Source organism: Primulina huaijiensis, chromosome 14 (assembly GCF_012295235.1).
Source record: "Primulina huaijiensis isolate GDHJ02 chromosome 14, ASM1229523v2, whole genome shotgun sequence".
Taxonomy (NCBI): Eukaryota; Viridiplantae; Streptophyta; class Magnoliopsida; order Lamiales; family Gesneriaceae; genus Primulina; species Primulina huaijiensis.
This window is the reverse complement of record NC_133319.1, coordinates 13784210-13803589: the sequence shown is the minus strand read 5'-3', so window position 1 is coordinate 13803589 and position 19380 is coordinate 13784210. Positions and strand designations below refer to the sequence as shown.

General features: G+C 34.6%; 1 protein-coding gene across 2 annotated transcripts; it reads left to right on the top strand.

Moving 5' to 3' along the window:
* The first annotated feature begins 2346 nt into the window (after positions 1-2346).
* Positions 2347-15701, top strand: LOC140957299 (protein CHROMATIN REMODELING 24-like). 2 transcript variants are annotated; one of them, XM_073414494.1, is made up of 24 exons: positions 2347-2571; positions 2640-2750; positions 2868-2954; positions 4471-4572; positions 4826-5715; positions 5804-5934; positions 6021-6075; positions 9093-9221; positions 9360-9467; positions 9594-9649; positions 9737-9827; positions 10559-10681; positions 10772-10849; positions 11551-11757; positions 11839-11910; positions 13061-13141; positions 13216-13334; positions 13526-13637; positions 13989-14057; positions 14414-14508; positions 14631-14759; positions 14999-15064; positions 15156-15285; positions 15378-15701. In XM_073414494.1, the coding sequence occupies exons 1-24, from the start codon at positions 2451-2453 to the stop codon at positions 15489-15491; spliced, it is 3276 nt and encodes a 1091-aa protein (XP_073270595.1). In that variant the 5' UTR covers positions 2347-2450; the 3' UTR covers positions 15492-15701. The 2 variants fall into 2 exon arrangements, with proteins under 2 accessions (XP_073270595.1, XP_073270594.1); XM_073414493.1 differs by having other exon boundaries at positions 2856-2954.
* Positions 15702-19380: the final 3679 nt, after the last annotated feature.

Below are 19380 nucleotides of genomic sequence, written 5' to 3'. Positions count from 1 at the left end.
CTGGACTTCACTCACACAATAACCCATGCTTCCCAAGTCTTTCTCGGATTGGTCTTTTCATAATCACATCAATTCATAAATCAATTAAATACCCTCGGATTAAAATGATATAATCTCGGGCCTTACATTATTTATGTTCAAAAGCTATTTTTAATAAAAATATGATTTTAATGCATGTGATTGCATATATATTATTTGCTATCTATGTTTAGAACATGCTGAGTCTTTAGACTCACTAGGTTTATATGATGCATGATCTAATGTTTGAGGGGAGGCGCTGACGCTTGAGTGGATCGAGTGCAGCAGCACATACCCGAGGACCTTTAAGTTTCCGCAATAGCTAGATAGATAAATGATTTAAAGATTATGTTTAAAATTTTTATTGGAGATATTTTTATGCTTTATTTTATTGTTTGTTGATCTTCTTAAAGGTCAAATTAGGAAATTTGGTTAGTTGTTGACTTATGATTTATTTTATGCACTGGAGATTTTAAATGTCAGTTTATTATGATTGTTAGAATTGGTAAGTTATTTTATTTAGTATTTTAGAGTTTATGATGTATAATTAGGGGAAAAAAAAGAGGTCGTTTTTTTAGTATATGTATTACTTGTTATCATGGTTATGGTTTGCTGAGTCAATAGACTCACTAGATGTGATCGATGCAGGTGAACTTGATGTTGATGTTACTGGAGGCCTTGATGGTTGATCTTGTTGGACTGAAGGTGCACATAACCCGATGACCAAAGCTAGTTTTCCGCAAATAAATTAAGTTTATGATTTATGATTATTTTTAAGATTTTTATGACTTATGATGATTTTGAAAGGGTTTTGAGAGGATGTTAGATTTAAGTTATTTTTGAAGATGTTAAAGTTAGGTTTGGTTCACATTTTACGACTTTATGTTTTGAAATTACTTCCTTTTGGGTTTTTAAATAATAGTTGATTGATTTATTTTAAATGGTACAAAAGTATTTTTAAAATATATTGGTAGATATATGTATGGTTCGGCCGAAGCTTGTATATAAAAAAAATTTCTAGTATATATTTTTTTAAAAAAAAAACGAGTAGTGGACGTTTCATTGTCATTTTACCAAAAGATATAACTGATGGTAATGGTGCAACTCAAATCTTTTAAACTGCACAACAGCTCAAGCACCACGGTTCGATCGCTCTACCAAGCAGGGATAATTATTGCACCTAACAGTAATAATAATAATTTGTTTACATAGTGGAATGTATCCACTAAGTTTTTTATTGTAATTTGTGTAGTAGTGGAAATATTCTACTAAATATTCCACTAAGTTTCATTTGTATTTTGTCCCGTTTTGTATTACTTTATCAAACTCCAGTAATAATGTCATTTATGGTTATTTAAGGAGGACCTCTCCATTGTATTGAGTATGAGTGAGAAAAAGTACCGAATCTTCGGTATACTGAGATTACCGCACCGAAAAAATGCCGAATTTACCGAATTTTCGGTATACAGAAGATTTTGATACGGTACGGTAATAGTACCGAATTTTTCGGTACGATAACGATATGCAATTTGAAAATTTCGGTATATACCAAAATACCGAAATACCGAAAAAATATAGAAAAATTTTAAAATATATAATATTTTGAAACAATAAATTTATAAAAATTTTAAAATGTAAGGTTTTTTTTGGTATAAAACGGTGTATATACCGATACCGTACTGAAATTTCGGTATAATCGGTATGCTAGTTATACGTCCCGTAAATTTCGGTATACCGAAATTTTCGGTACGGTATCTGTATGAATTTTCTTATACCGTAATTTTCGGTACGGTACACGGTATATGATTTTCGGTACGGTACGGTATACCACCCCTAGTATTGAGTACGAAACATTTTATGCAATAAAAGTTTTATATTCTCCCTCAAAGCTTGTGTGTGTGTCTCTCTCGGAGGTTGTTTGTCAAGAATTATAATCATGCAAGTATTTTATGAGTTATGAATTTGATTATATATTCAATCCTCCCATTGATTATATCATGCCTCAAGAAATGAATTATTTGAAAAAATTAAAAAAGAAAATCAATTTTACGAAAGATCATATATTTTTTTTTTGCTGAAAATCAACTCAAAAATCCAGATATTAATCTAATATTTAAAAGTTTGTTATAACTCGATAATTTTTTAGCTACGTATTTACCAAAATTAAACAAAAAAATTGGTCATTTAATTATATTATTTTGTGAATAACGACTAAAATTGATTAAAAAAATATAGTTACAAAACTATAATCAATTCAACAAAATATAATTGACTAAAAATATCATAATCCACAATACACACAACAATAAAATTGATAAATGAAAATAATATTCCGAATAAGATGCGATATAAAAATCGCCCCCTTCATTTCCGATTCCCAAATTCCAAATTTCAAATCTTCACTCAGAGCGCCAACACAGTAGTGATCATCAATGGCGGATGGTGAGAAGAAGCCGGCACTAAGCCTCAACCAGCTGCACAATCGCTTTCTCCTGGACCGCTCCGCTTCTCAGTCTATGAGAAAACCCCCGTCTTCCTCTTCTTCATTTCGAGGTTTTTTCTAGTGATGGGTTTTTGTTGATTATATTTTATGTTTTCTGATTTTGTTTTGTCAAAAACAGTGCCTTTGAATGATGATGACTGTAAGACCCAATCGACGGTATCTGTATCTGTCAGAGTTAATGAAGAGGTTCCTCGATTTGATTTCGACACCCCATCTCCTCCTATTCAAGGTTTTTCTGTTCAACAGCGATTTCAAACTTTTTTTGGAAGTTAAATATTTTTTGTCTGGAATTTTTGAAGGCAAACTAATAACATTGTTGAAATAACTTGAGAAGGGTTTGTTAAAGGTGGAGACTTGGAGTCAAAGCGCAAGGATCCTTCTCCCAATTTATTTGCTGGCATTACTGATTTTGATTCCCCATCTCCCACTCATGGTATCTACTGTTCTCGTTCCATAGCTTTCACGCCTTGCATCCTTGTATTATGCAATGATAATCTATCCACATTTCAAAATAATTGTTTTTGTTGTATTTGTTGGTCCTAGTTAAGATGAATAATGGTCCAGTGGTGCATGAATAAATCATGACAAATTTTCAAAATTAATTGTAAAACTTTATTTTGTCACAAAGCCAGTCAAGACTTTGTTACATCTAGGTAAAGCGGAGTATGTTTAAGCTATATTCTTATGGTAGTATGGATCCGATAGATTGAGCAAATGAACAACATCAATTAAACAAAAAAAATGCAAAAAATTAAGAAGACTATATTTTATAGATGTTAGAAATTGGTGTAATTCTTGTACACTCTATTTTCTTCCACTCTTGAAAAAATATACCTATCTTAGCCAAAATATCTGATGAACAAATCTTTCACGTGATTTAGAAATATGAATGTTGAAGTAAGACTTGATACCACCCCTTTTATGGTAACACTTTGTCTTTGATACATGTGCTGATATGCGACTAATATCCTTGACATATTTCCGTTCTTAGTTGGCAGAGATGTAGAATCAGAAAGTTGCTTATGTCTTGACATGAGAGTGTTGTTACTTTTTTACTTGATTCTTTGTCTTCACCGGAATTCTGCATATCTTGGGCTTAGTCGGTGCTTGTTGTGTCATTTTTTGATTGTATCGATATTTATTAAGACATTTTGCCATCGTAGCAAAACTTTTTAATATGTCCAATGTTATTGAGCACCACATAAAGTTTCGTCCCCAAATACAAAAAAAATATACATCTTAGCATAGGCTATTGATTTTAAATAGATGATTCACTTTGTGTTAAAGTCTGTTACATTTTAAAGACTAATGAGCGCCAATTCAAATCTTTTATGAAAAGCTTTGATGCTAGTACAACCTTATTTCTTGGATTGTTTTTGACTCTTTTCAAAGCATTGCAATTTAAGTTTTAAGAAATACCTTTAGTTTTTTTATATTAGAAATACCTTTACTTGCTAGTGCATGGGGGGACACTAGTTAAATTTAGTCATATCTTTTGAAAGTTAGAATTCTAATCTATAGACATGAAAGCATACTCAACTCAATACATACATGATAGAAGTAAGTAAATCTACCGACTTCAACTCTAATCTAATATTTTTCCTGACCTAATGAGGATTTGAAGCATTCAACATGATGTTTGATTTAATGCATACAAGTACGTGCCTCATTTCTTGTATGGTGTTATGTTCCTTCTTTCTGCCTCATGAATATTGACATAATCGATCATTTTTCTTGGTCCACCTCCAAAACTTCTCCAAAAAATAGATAGTATGGTTATTATTCATCCATTTAGATAGTTTATTGTTATTCATCTATCATTTCTCTCTCCGTATCTCAATATCGCTCACTGTCACAAACATCCACAATATTTGATGCATACATATTTTGTTTTTGAATTTGCTATATATAGTGAATTTATTCATTTGTGTTTCTTTTGACAACTGTAGTGAAATCCTCCTATCCTCATGAAAGCAATTTGTCTGCTAAAGAAGATGGAAATGCGCATGAGATAAATCCTACTGCTTTTGAATCCCGCGATCATAACAATGGTACTCTTGATATCTTATTTGCAGCTTTCTAATTGTATTGAACTCCCATTTTCCATCATATCTTTCATCTGTATTGATGCTTACTATGTGATGACTCATAGTTGAATAGATTTTGGGCTAATCAATCTTTGAAATGGGGAACTATCTTAACAATAACATATTGCTCTTTGCCAATGTTGCTGATTTCCAGTCTAAATGTTCAATTCTTTCAGACATTATTTTTTTAGTAAATGATTGAGTAAATTAATTGCAGGAGGAAAACCAGTTAAGCTAAAAATTGAAGGAAGGCGCCGCCTTTGTAAAATTTCAGTGAATAATGACAGCGACGTTGGTGCTGAAAAAAGTTGTGCAAAAGCTGAAGAGCCAAAATTTGAGGGGATCTCAGATTTTGATTCACCTGTTCAGGTAAATAAAGCATGTGAGAGCTCTGGAAGTGAAATCCGGGATATACTAAATGATTTGAGCTCAAGGCTTGAGGTACTTTCTATTGAGAAGAAAATGGTTCCTCCTAAAAAGGCAGGTTTGGTCAAGGATTGCACAGAATTCACGAGAAGTAAATTATATGATGTGATCATAGAAGACAACATCCCTGAAAATAAGAGTGCTATGTCTTCATCTTTGCTTTCATCTAATTTCCTGAAAGGTTCACTCAAAGATGCTGCAGTTGGAGGTGCTGTTAGAAATGAGCATCAAAAGAAAAAAGAATTTTGTATTGATGTTGACACTCACAGTTGTGTCGGTATGACCAATAGAACCATGTATCATCTTGAAGGGCTTAAGAACAGTGAACTTATGAGGGCCAATTCAGAAGAATCTCGTCCTCACCATTTGAAAAGAGAAAAAACATTTAGTAAGTCGGAACATTATGTGGCTTTGGGTGAACGGCAAAATGTTAAACAAGTGAATGGGAAGCAGGGGAAGATTATTGAATTATCTGATGGTGAATCTGAGGAGGATGGATTGGATGATCACTTAGATGATTTCACTCTTCGTGGTCTAAAATATACATATAGGTTACCTAGTAAAATTGCTAAAATGCTATTTCCTCATCAACGTGAAGGACTAAAGTGGCTCTGGTCTCTTCATTCTATGGGTAAGGGTGGTATCTTAGGTGATGATATGGGCCTTGGAAAGACAATGCAGGTGAAGAAAATACTTGAATATTTATATATTTCCAGAATGACCTCGCGTCTAATTGGTCTCTCTACCTCCTTTTTTTTTTTTTTTCCAGATTTGTGGCTTTATAGCAGGACTTTTTCACTCCAATTTAATTAGGAGAGTATTGGTTGTAGCTCCAAAAACCCTGTTAACCCATTGGGTCAGTGAGCTGTCAGTTGTTGGGCTATCTGAGAAAACGAGAGAGTATGACATCTCTTAATTGAACTCTCTCCTTCCCTGTAAACTTGCTTTCTGATGTATATCTTGGTTTGACTCTTCTTTTTTGACAGATATTTTGCAACATGCGCCAAAACTCGACATTATGAACTTCAATATGTGCTTCAGGTCCTTCTCAATCTATAGACACCTTTTAATTTATGCAATATGAGAAACAGTGAACTCCATCTTTAATTTTCACCCAAATAAGCTGATGTATTAACCACTTTGGACGGTGTCCGTGACCTGTTATGCATGGGTATTTCTAAAAGTAGTCATAAACTATGCCATTGTTGATGTATGTATGTTGGCTACTTTTACAAGTTCAAATAGAATACTCTGTTAGAAAAGAAAATGCAAATTTGCATTGATAAGGTCAACGAGCATATCTTGCTGTTCCAAATACAACGAAAGCTAAGTTTTTGATAAGAGGGTGTGTGTCTAACATCTCGTTTTCGATCTTTATTAACGGAAAACCGAGGTGGAAATTTAAAGGGGAACGAGGACTTCGACAAGGAGATTCTTTGTCTCCTTTTCTTTTTAACCTGGTCATTGATGCTTTGGGAAGGTTGGTTGACAGGGCTAAGGTGTTGAATGAGGTAAGAGGACTGGTGGTTGGTAGGGGTAATTTGGAAATCTCGCATATTCAATTTGCTGATGATACATTGTTTTTAGTACAAACGGAAGGACATGTGAGGAAATTAGTGGAAATAATCAAATTATTTGGGCTGAAATCGGGATTAAAGATCAACTTTCAAAAAAGTTTGGTGTTGGGGATTAGTTGCGAGGTAGACGAAGTGGTTTGCTTGGCCCAAGCGATTGGGTGCAAAAAAGATGACTGGCCGATTAAGTATCTTAGGCTACCATTGGGAGGGAAACCTTTGACTCTTGAGTTTTGGGAACCTGTCCTTGCAAAAATGACAAAAAAACTCTCAAGTTGGAAGAAATCGTTCTTATCCAGAGGTGGTCGGTTGACACTGATCAAATCTGTGTTAAGCGCAATGCCTTCTTATTACATGTCCCTGTTTCGGGTGCCAGCAAAAGTTGCAAAAATTATGGAAAAAATGATGCGAGACTTCTTGTGGGATGGAGCGGACGGGGATAAGAGTTGTCATGTTGTTGGATGGGACCAACTATGCAGACCAAAAGATAGGGAAGGGCTATGATCGGGGAATATTGGTTGGAGGCGAGAGGCGTAACCAGGCGTGGGCCCCAGGCGCAAAAGCCTGGGCTTGCCTTGGAAAGGCTCTCGGGCGCGCCTGAGATTGTTTTTTTTTAAATTCAGTAACAATAGTAACTTAAAATGTAAAAGGCCCAGCCCAACCCCAAACCCAAACCCAAACACAAACACATAATTATTTCATATTTTAATATATTATTCTAAGATAAATATATTTTTTAAAAAAATTAAAAATGTGCGCCTTGCTTCGATAAGGCGCGCGTCTCGCCTTGCGCCTTGCGCCTCAGGCTCCAGAGCCCTTGTGCGCCTTGGTGCGCCTTGCGCCCTTGACAACTATGGCAGAAACAAAGCGTTACTAGGGAAATGGTGGTGGCGAGGGACAGAGGAAAAGGAGTAGTTGTGGAAGAACGTCGTTAAGAGCACTTATGGTCTTCAAGAGAATGGATGAGACTTGGGATTGGTCAGAAACGCGACTTTCAGAAGCCCTTAGAAATTTATTTTTTGTTCTTTCCCGGCAATTCCAGAGCCCTTGTGCGCCTCGGTGCGCCTTGCGCCCTTGACAACTATGGGAGAAACAAAGCGTTACTAGGGAAATGGTGGTGGCGAGGGACAGAGGAAAAGGAGTAGTTGTGGAAGAACGTCGTTAAGAGCACTTATGGTCTTCAAGAGAATGGATGGGACTTGGGATTGGTCAGAAACGCGACTTTCAGAAGCCCTTGGAAATTTATTTCTTGTTCTTTCCCGGCAATTCAACAGTCGAGTGGGTTGGTTTTGAGAGGGGGTAATTACATTAGGTTTTGGGAGGATGTTTTGGGGGGGGGAGGGGGTCTTTCTTTCAAAGAACGCTTTCCTTCTTTGTTTAGGATTTGCACCGTCATCAATAAACCAATTCGAAATTTTATTGAGGTTTTTGATTTAGGAGTAAGTCGTGACTATCGTTGGGACGTGCGCTTTAGGAGACATCTTAATGAGATAGAGCTGAGGGAGTTTGGTGATTTACTGGGAGTCCTTCATTCGGTCAGAATTGAGTTGGGTGCGGAGGATAGTAGGGTGTGGTTGGGGGATTCTACGGGTTTGTTCTCTGTCCTCTCTTTTTACGAGTCATTTTTTCCTTTCCATAACTTTCCTGTCTTCTACCCATATAAACATATTTGGAAAGTGCCTATCCCGCAAAAGATTCAAATTTTCTCGTGGAATGTCGCTCTGGGCAAGCTGCAGACCTCTGATTTAGTGCAAAGAAGATGGCCATCATGTGCTTTACGGCCACAGTGGTGGTGCTTATGTCAAAACCACGAAGAGGATCAGGATCATTTATTGGTACATTGTTCGTTTTCAAGAAGCGTTTGGATTAAGGTGATGCAAGAGCTGAGATTCTTTTGGATTTTTCCGAGGAGGGCCAAAGATATGTTCATCATGGATCCGGACGGGGCTACAGTGAAGACTTTCTGGTATATGGTCGTTCATTTCACGTTCTGGACGTTATGGCTCGAGAGAAATAACAGAATTTTCAACGACTCGTATGATTCGGTAGACAAAGTTTGGGAAGTGCTGAAATTCAGGGTAGCGCATTCAACAAGAAATATCAAAGAATTGGGTCATCTACCTATCTCAGATGTGGTTAGGGATTGGAAGTTTGTCAGTATTGACTTAATTGTTGTATTTTCTCTTATTTCGCGGAAAACTCATCCGCTTATTATTGTAATGGTCTCTTTGGATTAAATAAAATATATGTTTCCTATCAAAATATATTATGTTTGAATTTGTTAATAATGTGAATATATAGTGTAAATTGTAACTACTGTGATTGTTAATACATTTATATAATCATGTATTGTGTAAATATAAAATTTAATCCCGTATTTTAATATTGAAAATTGTCATATCATGTATCAGTATCATATTAATTTCCTGGACCTTATGCGAGCAACATAGACCTTGACATATTTTTCCATTTGATATCTCATAGGACAAAGGTATTCTTCTAACTACTTATGACATCGTGAGGAATAATGTAAAAGCCCTGTGTGGAGATTACCATAAAGGTTATGATGGAGAAGAAGATGAAGCGACATGGGACTATATGATTCTTGATGAGGTATGTCTATATTTTGTTGATTTATGACATGCAATGACAAAATTATTATTTTTGTTCAGTGTTATGTGCTTCCTTTCTTTTATTCATAAAAACTCTACATTATACCTATTACGAGGTTTTTAATTATCTAAATTTTAGGGCCATCTTATAAAAAATCCAAGTACACAAAGGGCAAAAAGTTTACTTCAGATACCTTGTCGTCATCGTATCATTATCAGTGGCACACCACTGCAGAACAATCTTAAGGTACTATTTTCTGTCACCATAGGACATACTTAAGTTGTTGATTTTCACTAATAATTTTATTGACATATGAGAAGCATTAAGGAAATGATTTGTACATGACGGCACCATCTCTCATATTGAATATAGGAACTATGGGCATTGTTTAATTTTTGCTGTCCTGAGCTGCTTGGCGACAAAAACGAGTAATCTGTGGCTTTTCTCCTGTTTCCAATTGGTAGTGGACTTGCTTTCAGGAGTTAATTATAGTCTCCTGTTACTTGTATATTCAGGTTTAAGGAGAAATATGAGTACTTCATTAGTCGAGGAAATGAGAAAAATGCCTCTGACCGGGAAAAGCGTATTGGTTCATCGGTTGCAAAGGTGATCGCTAGTTTCGTATAAGGAATTTATTTGAGTATGCAATCCAATGAATGAAAGGAATCAAATTTTTTTATCACTCCTAGTATTTTCTGTGTTCTTGATGCTATTGCGACAGCTTCATCTTTACGTATTCTTGTCAACATTTGTATGGTTGAATTGCTAACACTCGATCTTTTTCTTTTCCTTTCCTTTGTTAATTATGATTATGCAAATCTATGTTCGTTTTTTGGTTCGTGTAGTGTCATAAACAGTAAATACACATGACAGTTGAGGTTAAATTAATATGCTTGTGACATTTGAGAAAGGAGAAAGACTCATTATCATTGTTAACAGAACATACATTGGCCCTTTGATTTTTATTTTAACCGCCATTTTAAACTTTGTGTGCCCTTACTAACATCTTGGTTCACTCCTTTCTGGTTGGTTCATTTATCCTGCAATTTTTGTTTGATGGTCTGGTTTTAAATAAACCGATTGTTATACCGTGTCTCTTGTTGATAATATGCCTCTCTTGATCCAAAAATGACCCAAGTGGCATTTCCATTTATTAGATATTGGTTTTGGTTTGGGTTAATTGATATGGCTAGAGTTGGGCTTGGAAAGGTATTGTGCAAGTTTATCATTTCTATTTCTGCAAACTTAAACTGTTTCCCTCAGCTTGTGCCTTTTATTGCTCAAAATTCTTTCTATGTGAGATACATATATGTTATCTCTATTTGTTCTTGTGCTAGAACTTGAGAGACTGCATTCAACCATATTTTTTGAGACGTATGAAATCTGAGGTATTTAGTGATAATACCACACTGTCCAAGAAGAATGAGATAGTAATCTGGCTAAGGTTAACTCAATGTCAGGTACGATGTTCAGGTTTGTTCTATCACTTGACATATATTTTGTTTGAGAAAATTTTGCTTATGTTAAACATGTAATCTTCATAAATCCAGCGGCAACTTTATGAAGCTTTCTTAAAGAGTGAGATTGTCATCTCAGCCTGTGATGGTTCCCCTCTTGCTGCACTCACGGTAATATGCTCACTCTATTTTTTACTGCTTTTAGTTAAATGGTATTATTCAATCATTACAGTTTTTGAAAGATTCTTGTGTTCGCTTGACAATTTATGGGTTGGTATATTTAATTGTTCTTTTGTCACATGTTTTTCTCACAAGGTTATAAAATATTACTTAATTAACCAACAAAAACGGTTTTTTTGTAGCTTGAAATTAAGTAAGTTCTAGTTTAAAGTTCAGTTTGACCTGTATTCATGAACACTAGAGTTTTCATATGGAATAGCATTCACCATCTTTCTCTAGTCGCTTGCAGTTTGGTAGTTTAAAACTCATTGATGACATGATCTCTGAAAAAGGAACTCCATGTGTGCAAAACAGCTTAAGAATAAATAGAACCAAGGATTATTGCTCATGGTTTGTCCTTTTTTCGTCGAACTTTTTAGTCCTAATTTTGTTATGGTCGTTGGGCAGGCAGGTATATATCTAATTCAATACACCATAGAGATTCGATACATCTTGTTGTTCTTCACATTCATGCCAGTTTCTCGCTATTGTTTAATTCAGACTAGAAACTGTTTGCTTAAGAAGACATGTATGTATTCATACGTTGCAGACATGAATATAAAGCTCTGACTTATGCTAATGGGGTGCATTGATGTAATTGACCTTTTCTTTCTAATGCATAAAAGCATGTTCTTGATTTTTCATGGACTCAGATCTTAAAAAAAATATGTGATCATCCACTTCTACTGACAAAACGAGCTGCTGAAGACGTTTTAGAAGGGATGGACTCAGTTATGAATCAGGAAGACCATCGTGTTGCTGAAAAATTGGCAATGCACATTGCAGATGTTACTGAAAGATTTGACTTTGTAGAGAAGCAAGACGTCTCTTGCAAAATATCATTTGTATTATCTTTGCTGGTAAGGACTTCCCCATTGTTGATAATGTACTTATATGTGCAAATACATGGCTTCATGTGATATTGCTTTTCTTGTTATCAGGGTGATTTAATTCCCAAAGGACATAATGTACTTATATTTTCGCAAACTCGAAAGATGCTTAATTTACTTCAGGTGAGTTTAAAGTTGGTCGGAATTCTGTTCATTTGCTTTGTTAAAGATCATGCTGTTGTTTGAGTTCTCTATTTACTCACCTACTTCAGTTAATTTACTTCTAGTGCCAGATCGATGACCTACTTCAGTTAATTTACTTCTAGTGCCAGATCGATGACAATTATTGTCATGGACCTCACTAGAGCTTAATTAGGCACCTATATGCTATATTTGCGATCACTTTCCCTTGATTTCTGTTAATTGGTACCCTCTATCCCCTTTTGTTTTTGATATGTGATATTAGTTTTCACTTTCATCCATATTTTCATGTGATAGTAATTATAACACGGCTTTATGTGTGAGGGTTTCTCAAGATTTTGTCAGAAGTTTTTGGTAATGAGAGAGAAGCAATTTATTCAATAGTGCTGTCACTATGAGTAAATACACAGCATGCATCGGGGCTTTTTTGATGGTAAATCTATTAGAATTAAATTTCTACATCTCCCCTATTTTACTTCTTTGCATTCATGTAATCCTGTGCAGATATGTGGAAACTAGAACCTATAAAGGATAAGTATTCTCATTAACCAAGATAATATGGGAGAGGTTTAAAGTACAGTTTTGCCCCTGAAATTATTTCTTATTGGCGTGGGATAATATTTCTTGGAGGGTAAATTATTTCTACATCTCCCCTATGGCCAGCCGCTCCATTTAGTCTGCAAAGCCCACGTAAACGAAAGTCAAGTTAATCTTTCGAAAATAGATGGGATGCACCACATCAAAGCCCACGTAAACGAGTGTCAAGTTAATCTTTCGAAAATAGCTTGGATGCACTCACATCAAAAGTAGCATCAAGTGTGACAAACACTAATCAGAAAATGTTGGGTTTACAACAGTGTACATTTAATTTAAGGACTGAAAAGTTGTGGGATTTACAATCAGGGGAAAGTTAGAGTTGCTTTATAGTTTAAAATATATTCAAAAGACATCAATAATAAAATGCAAACTTTTCAATGTTTATTCGTTAATTGGCTTACATCCTTGACCCTCTCCGGACTCTTCCATTTTTAATTTTCTCCTTTTCCCACATTTACCATCTTGCCCATGCATCTTCATTTTCTCTCTTCATCAGTTGGCACTCCTAATTCTTTAACCACATTTGGCAACTCAGGAATCTTTAATTTTCAACGACTATCAGTACATGCGGATAGACGGAACTACCAAAGCAAGTGACAGAGCTAAAATTGTTAAGGTTTGCTTTGCTTATGAAATTATATTTATTATTTTGTGGTTTCCATTTTGTGTCTTAATTTGTTTATTTTCCAGGATTTTCAAGAGGGTCGTGGAGCACCAATCTTTCTTTTGACTTCCCAGGTTGGTGGATTGGGCCTTACACTTACAAATGCAGATCGTGTGATCGTGATTGATCCTGCATGGAATCCAAGGTTCATGTTTAAAGTGTTTGTCAACAATGGTTGTAAGCTTTTGGGACAACCTATAATATCAATTTTTTGGAGAATGGTTCTCTTCATTTATGCCAGAAAAGTTTATGTTTTTCTCCTGTCGAATTCTTATATATAAGCTTGTTTTGTTTCCAATCATTCTGGAAGAGCTGTTAATTTTTCAACTTTTGCAGCACTGATAACCAGAGTGTTGATCGTGCATATCGTATTGGGCAGAATAAGGATGTTATTGTGTACAGATTGATGACATGTGGCACTGTAGAAGAGAAAATTTACAGAAAACAGGTAAACATATTTAATCTTATTTGTTTCACTTTTTGGGTGCGAATTGCCTTTCCATCTTCAGCTTGATTGTCATAGCATTTTTATCTTGGGCCCTTTTCTGTTTTCGTTTTTCTCAACAACCTGATACTATAAGAAATATGGCTATATGACAATGTATGTAATTTTATTAAGTTGCTCTCATCGTTGTGGAGCTTTTTGCATATCTTGCACAAATATTCCAATGCATTCTCCTGCTAAATTTTTTGTGGTACGATGGTGCTTTACTTCATTCTCGTTTCTAAGGTTATGTTATCTTTTTATTTTCAGCTCTTTGTTTTTGTTATTTTAATTATTTTGAAATGAATCATCCAGGTATTCAAAGGAGGATTATTCAGAAGTGCAACTGAACATAAAGAACAAACTCGTTATTTCAGCCAACAGGTATCTGTTTAAACTTAAATTGTATGTACCCTGTGAAACAAAATGTCTTCATTTGTTTTTTGCTCTCCACTGTTTTTAAATTAAGTGTCCATAAATCTATATGTAGAAGTTTGGGTATTCTCTGTCAATGGCAACACACTTATCAACAATAACTAGATCCATCTCTTTTTACCCGAAAAACCTTTATCCTTCAATTTCGATAAATATAAAGTACTTTTGCTTTTGGTCTTCTTTAGTTTGTATCTGGTGGTAAATTGTACTGTATTTCCGTTGAAGCAACTGTGGTGATCCAAACATCATATTGATGCTTGGATAGACTTTCAGTATTTAGGCCATTCTTGTGTTTAAATTTTCAGGATCTGCGGGATCTGTTCAGTTTGCCCAAACAAGGATTTGACATATCTCCCACTCAACAGCAGTTGCTTGAAGAGCATGATCGCCAACATACCATGTAAGGTCTTCTATTTTTAACATATTATATAAAGTTGTTTGCCTTGTATCCCCTTCTGTTGATTATGCGTAATTCATGAGCTATAGTGCAGAATTCTGATCACTCACTATCATTTTATTTAGGGAGGAAGCTCTCAAAGCTCATGTAGAGTTCCTTGAAACTCTCAACATAGCCGGAGTAAGCCAACATAGTTTGCTCTTCTCCAAAACAGCACCTGTACAAGAAGTTGAGGCAGAAGAGGAAGTGGGAAGGTAAACGCTCTTCAAATTCCAAACCGTTTGATATGGTCTAGCCTTTTAAAGTGCAGGCATGGCTTTTTTATCAACTGTGTGGATGCACAAGTTCCATGAATGCTAAATCTTATGATCTGCACCATCAACCACAATTTTGTAAAAATTTCAGTTAATTTTGATGTAGCTATTCTGTAGATTTTTGTGTATAGCATCTGCATTTGTGAATAAAATTCTGAGAACTTTTATTTTTTATACAGGTTAAAGGCAAGCACATTCTATGGGAATGCATCCACAAAACCATCTCGTGAACAAAATGTCGATGGGTATTGCTTTGCTACCCTTCTCTTTTTATGTGGTCCGCCGTGATATGATCAAATGATTGTCCTATGATAAAACTCTCATTTATCTAAGCAGGACAGAGTATGCATTTAATCCCAAGGATGTAAATAAGTTTCAGAGGAATTCTTCTCCCGCTGTCATTGAGACATCAGAGAAGGAAATCAGGGATAAAATTAATCGCTTGTCTCAGCTATTAGCTAATAAGGTATCAGCTCTTCTACTTATGCCACGCATATATATGTTTCAAGTTCTTAGAAAACCATTCACCTATTACTGTTATGATTGTATAATGTGCAGGTTGTGGTATCAAATCTTTCTGATAAAGGAGAGAAGTTACGAAAGCAGATAACTGCATTGAACCTTCAGCTAGATCAGCTTGGAGTTGCAAAAATTATCGAGGTTCCTGAATGACCAAGGGGTTTTTTGTCAAGTCTAAAAACAATGTCTTATATTATCATTTGAGTATGATATCAGTATAAGAATCGAATTTCATCATTTGTGTGTGCACATCCATGTTTTTGATATGTTTGAAATTTGGAAATAGAACATGGACAATTTAACCAAATGCTGCTACTTTTTCCATATAAATGGGAATGTAAACAAACTAATTTGAGTCGAATAGGATCAAGCTCGATCTCTATTCGTTTAAGATATATATAAATTTGAGTTTGGTTCGAGCTTTTATTCTGAGGTACGAGTTCCGGCTCGTTTTTAAATCACTAAGTTCAGGAATATGTCGTTTATAATGTTTAATGAGTTTGATTCGAGTTCGTCTTGTTATTGAGTTCGTCAAACATAAATTGAACTCGAGTTTGAGTTTGATTAGAGCACTTTAAAGATAGAATCGTGTTCGAGTATATAAGATAATGTATTTTATAAACTAAATCTAAAATAAGATAAAAAAAATATTAAATTCATTCTTCAATGATCAAAACCATGAATTGAAGAACCAAAAAAACATAAGCTCAGTACATCTTTGAATAACCCGAAATATTTCTAACTTCCAAATATAAAATAAAATAACACAATCATAAAATCAATTACCAAATTTATATTCAAGAAAAAAAAAAAACAAATAAATTGTTTTAGTTTGTTTTTAGTATTTAGTTATTTTTATTGAATAATTTTAATATTAATTATCAAAATAATAATTTATAATACATGATTCTATTTTTTTTGTATATTTTAAATTGAATTGCTATTTCATACATAAATAAAAATATAAGTATGATCATAATAGTTAAGTTTTAATATATTAACAAGTTTCATTTATATGATTGCATTTAACTAAAAGTCTAAAATATCATTCATCTTATATAATTCTAATTTTTTTAGATGTTTCAAATTGAATTGTTATTTCGTTTCGGTGGAAAATTTATTGATTGCATCATCATTCATTAGACATATTACACTGAGAAAAATTATTATGTTATCAAACAATTCATTTCTTATCTTTGTTCTATTCTTATTCATTCCAATCATCACACAATAAATTTTATCTTATTAAACAACAGTGAATTCATAATTCTAAATTTGATATTATTAACTTAAAATATTTATTAATGTCGAATGGTGTATCAACTCAGTATATAATTTTTTTGATTAACGTCATAATATACCATTCTAGAATTTAGATTTTAGTTTTTTTTAATCAATATAAATTCATTATATATTTTTTTAAATATTATATTCTAAAATATCTTACTTGTAGCAAGTTGATAAATTTCAAGTAATTAATTTTAAATGATTCATAAATCATACTAAGATTTGTTTTCACGAGCCATATAGACGAGCATATTCACGAACATGTAGACAGTCCAAGAATGCAGCAGATAAACGAGCGGAACTCGAGCTTGAGCTTGCGAGCCATATAAATGAACATGTTCGCGAACAATAAATAAGCCAAGCTTACGAGACAAATATCCTTAAGCTCGAGCTCGGTTCGATAAAATTGTCGAGGTCGAGTTCGACTTGATAAGATTAATGAACGATATCGAACGAACTTTTTACCGAGACAAGCTCTGAATACTCGCGAGCGGCTTGGTTCGGTTACATCCCTACATATAAAGACATTACAATCAAAATTATTCAAATTTACTCAAAATCAAAAAAACCCTATATCAAGAGGTGTTATTATGATTTCTCAAATAAATATCATCTGTATAATTAACATGATAGAATTGAAAATTGGACAAATAATGCTAACTTTTTATTTAACTTTAGATATTAGTATATTTTTCGTGTACGGAAATTGTTATAATAGAAGAAAACATATGATAAAAATAATATGGATCATAATGATTAAATTGATATGTCTAAAGAATAAATAAAATGTGTAAGAACATTTATGTTGTGGTTAATTAATAAACTTTCGATCTAATGAATAATTACAGAGCCTAACCAAACTAAATTCAAGAAGAAAATTGATTATTCATGTTTTCATATGTTTCCCCGAACATGTAAGGTCCAAAAATAAGATGACGTAATCCAACTGCATGCAAATTTAAGGAAAATGAAAAATGGTTAATTAAATAAGTTTTAATGATATTGCCTAAATTAAATATGATGTGCATGGTTGCATGTATAAAATGTACTTTCTACACGAATGCATGAAAACGGTAATTTTAAAAGTTATTCGAGATGCGATTGAGGAACGGAGACCGATGACTTAAAAAGGAAAATATTTTTATTAAATAATTATTTTTAATTATTTAAAATATGTTTTGTGCCATATGATATTTTTAATAATAAGGAGTTTTGAGGTGATTTTATACGTCGAGTTGTAATTTTTAGCGGTATTAGATTTTCAACTAAAATATGAATTTTTCGAGAACTTGGCTAATATTTTCACGAACTTTCCTACACGAAATATTTTAAATATGTACTAATGGGCCTATTGTACCATGTTAATGGGCCTAGGCTTGTACCCATGATAATTAACAAATAAAGAAGCCTAAACCCTCCCCATTAAACCCCAAAACTCACGTCCCTTCCCCTCAATTTGCAAGGACTCTCCCCTCCCCCAAAACACACACATCACACGAAATTTCAAAGGTGAAGCCACGGTTTTTGGAAGAAGAATTCAGCCTAGGTTCTACGTCGCCGTTCTTCGCATCGCCAACAAATTTTCGTGCATAAATTACGCCAAGGCACACCTTAACTTTCTTTCAAACATCTTTCACACCACGGCTGCACACGATAGGAACAAGGCCTGAACAAAATTATTTATTGTTGGTGTTCAAGGGTTCGGCTTTGGGGTGTTAGGAAAGGAGGCTGCGCGGGCCTCTTTCAGGGTGAAGGGCTGGTCTCGTGAGGGTCCTGGCCTCGAGCCAAGAAGGTCCACGCGAAGCTGGAAGGGCTGGGGGAGAAGAGGTGCACGGCTAGGACTCTTCCTAGCCGCGGCCACGTGAGGAAGATGGTGCCTGCATGTTTCTGTGCATAGGCCATGGGGGCTGGGCCAAGGGGACTCTAAGGAGGTTAGTCATGGTCCTAAGAGGGTTCGGGCTCGGTGGGGGCTTGGGTGGTAGAGTCCTAGTCGGGTAAAAGACTCCTAGTCTAGGAAGGTAACTCGCACGGCTTCTGTTTCGTCATGCAATGGGCTGCAGCAGATTAGGTCGAGTCCAAGGGGTCCAGGAGGGTTCCTAGATGGGCTGAGCAAGGGCTGGCTTGGGGTGGCTCAGGCTCGGCTCGAAGATTTCATAAGATGGTTCGAGGGTAGCTTGCTAGGGTTCGAATTCTTTGTCTAAAAGCTTAAGGCTTGAACCGTGGGAGCACGGGGGTGGCTCATGGCTCACAAAGGTATTTTAGGCAATAAAAAGTCTATGTTTAAAATTTGAAAACTTAATAATGAAGTTTGAACTAATTCGGATTTAAAACGCTCTACGAATTTATAATTTTGAAATTTAAATCGAAAGCCATGAATTTAAGCGAAATAAAAATATAAGAAATTTAATTTAAGCTTAAATAATTATTTGGGATGGTCTAAGTAAACGAAAGTATGAAAAAGTAAAAAATCGAGAAATTTTACGTCTATGGGTAAAACGATTATTTTACACCTGAAAAATAGTAAACGTCCTGGCAGTGCCCTGAATGCTGTAAAATATGTTAAAATATTTATGAAATTTTATGATGAAATGTAATGCTAAAAGACATGTTGCATGCTTGATTTAAAAAAAATGATTTATATGTGCATGAATTTTTATAAGTGATAGAAATATGAAAAGTTGAAGGAGGTGAATTGATTGTGACTAATACGATGATACGATGATATGTAAGGCCAAGGCTCGGTTGACGGGTGAGA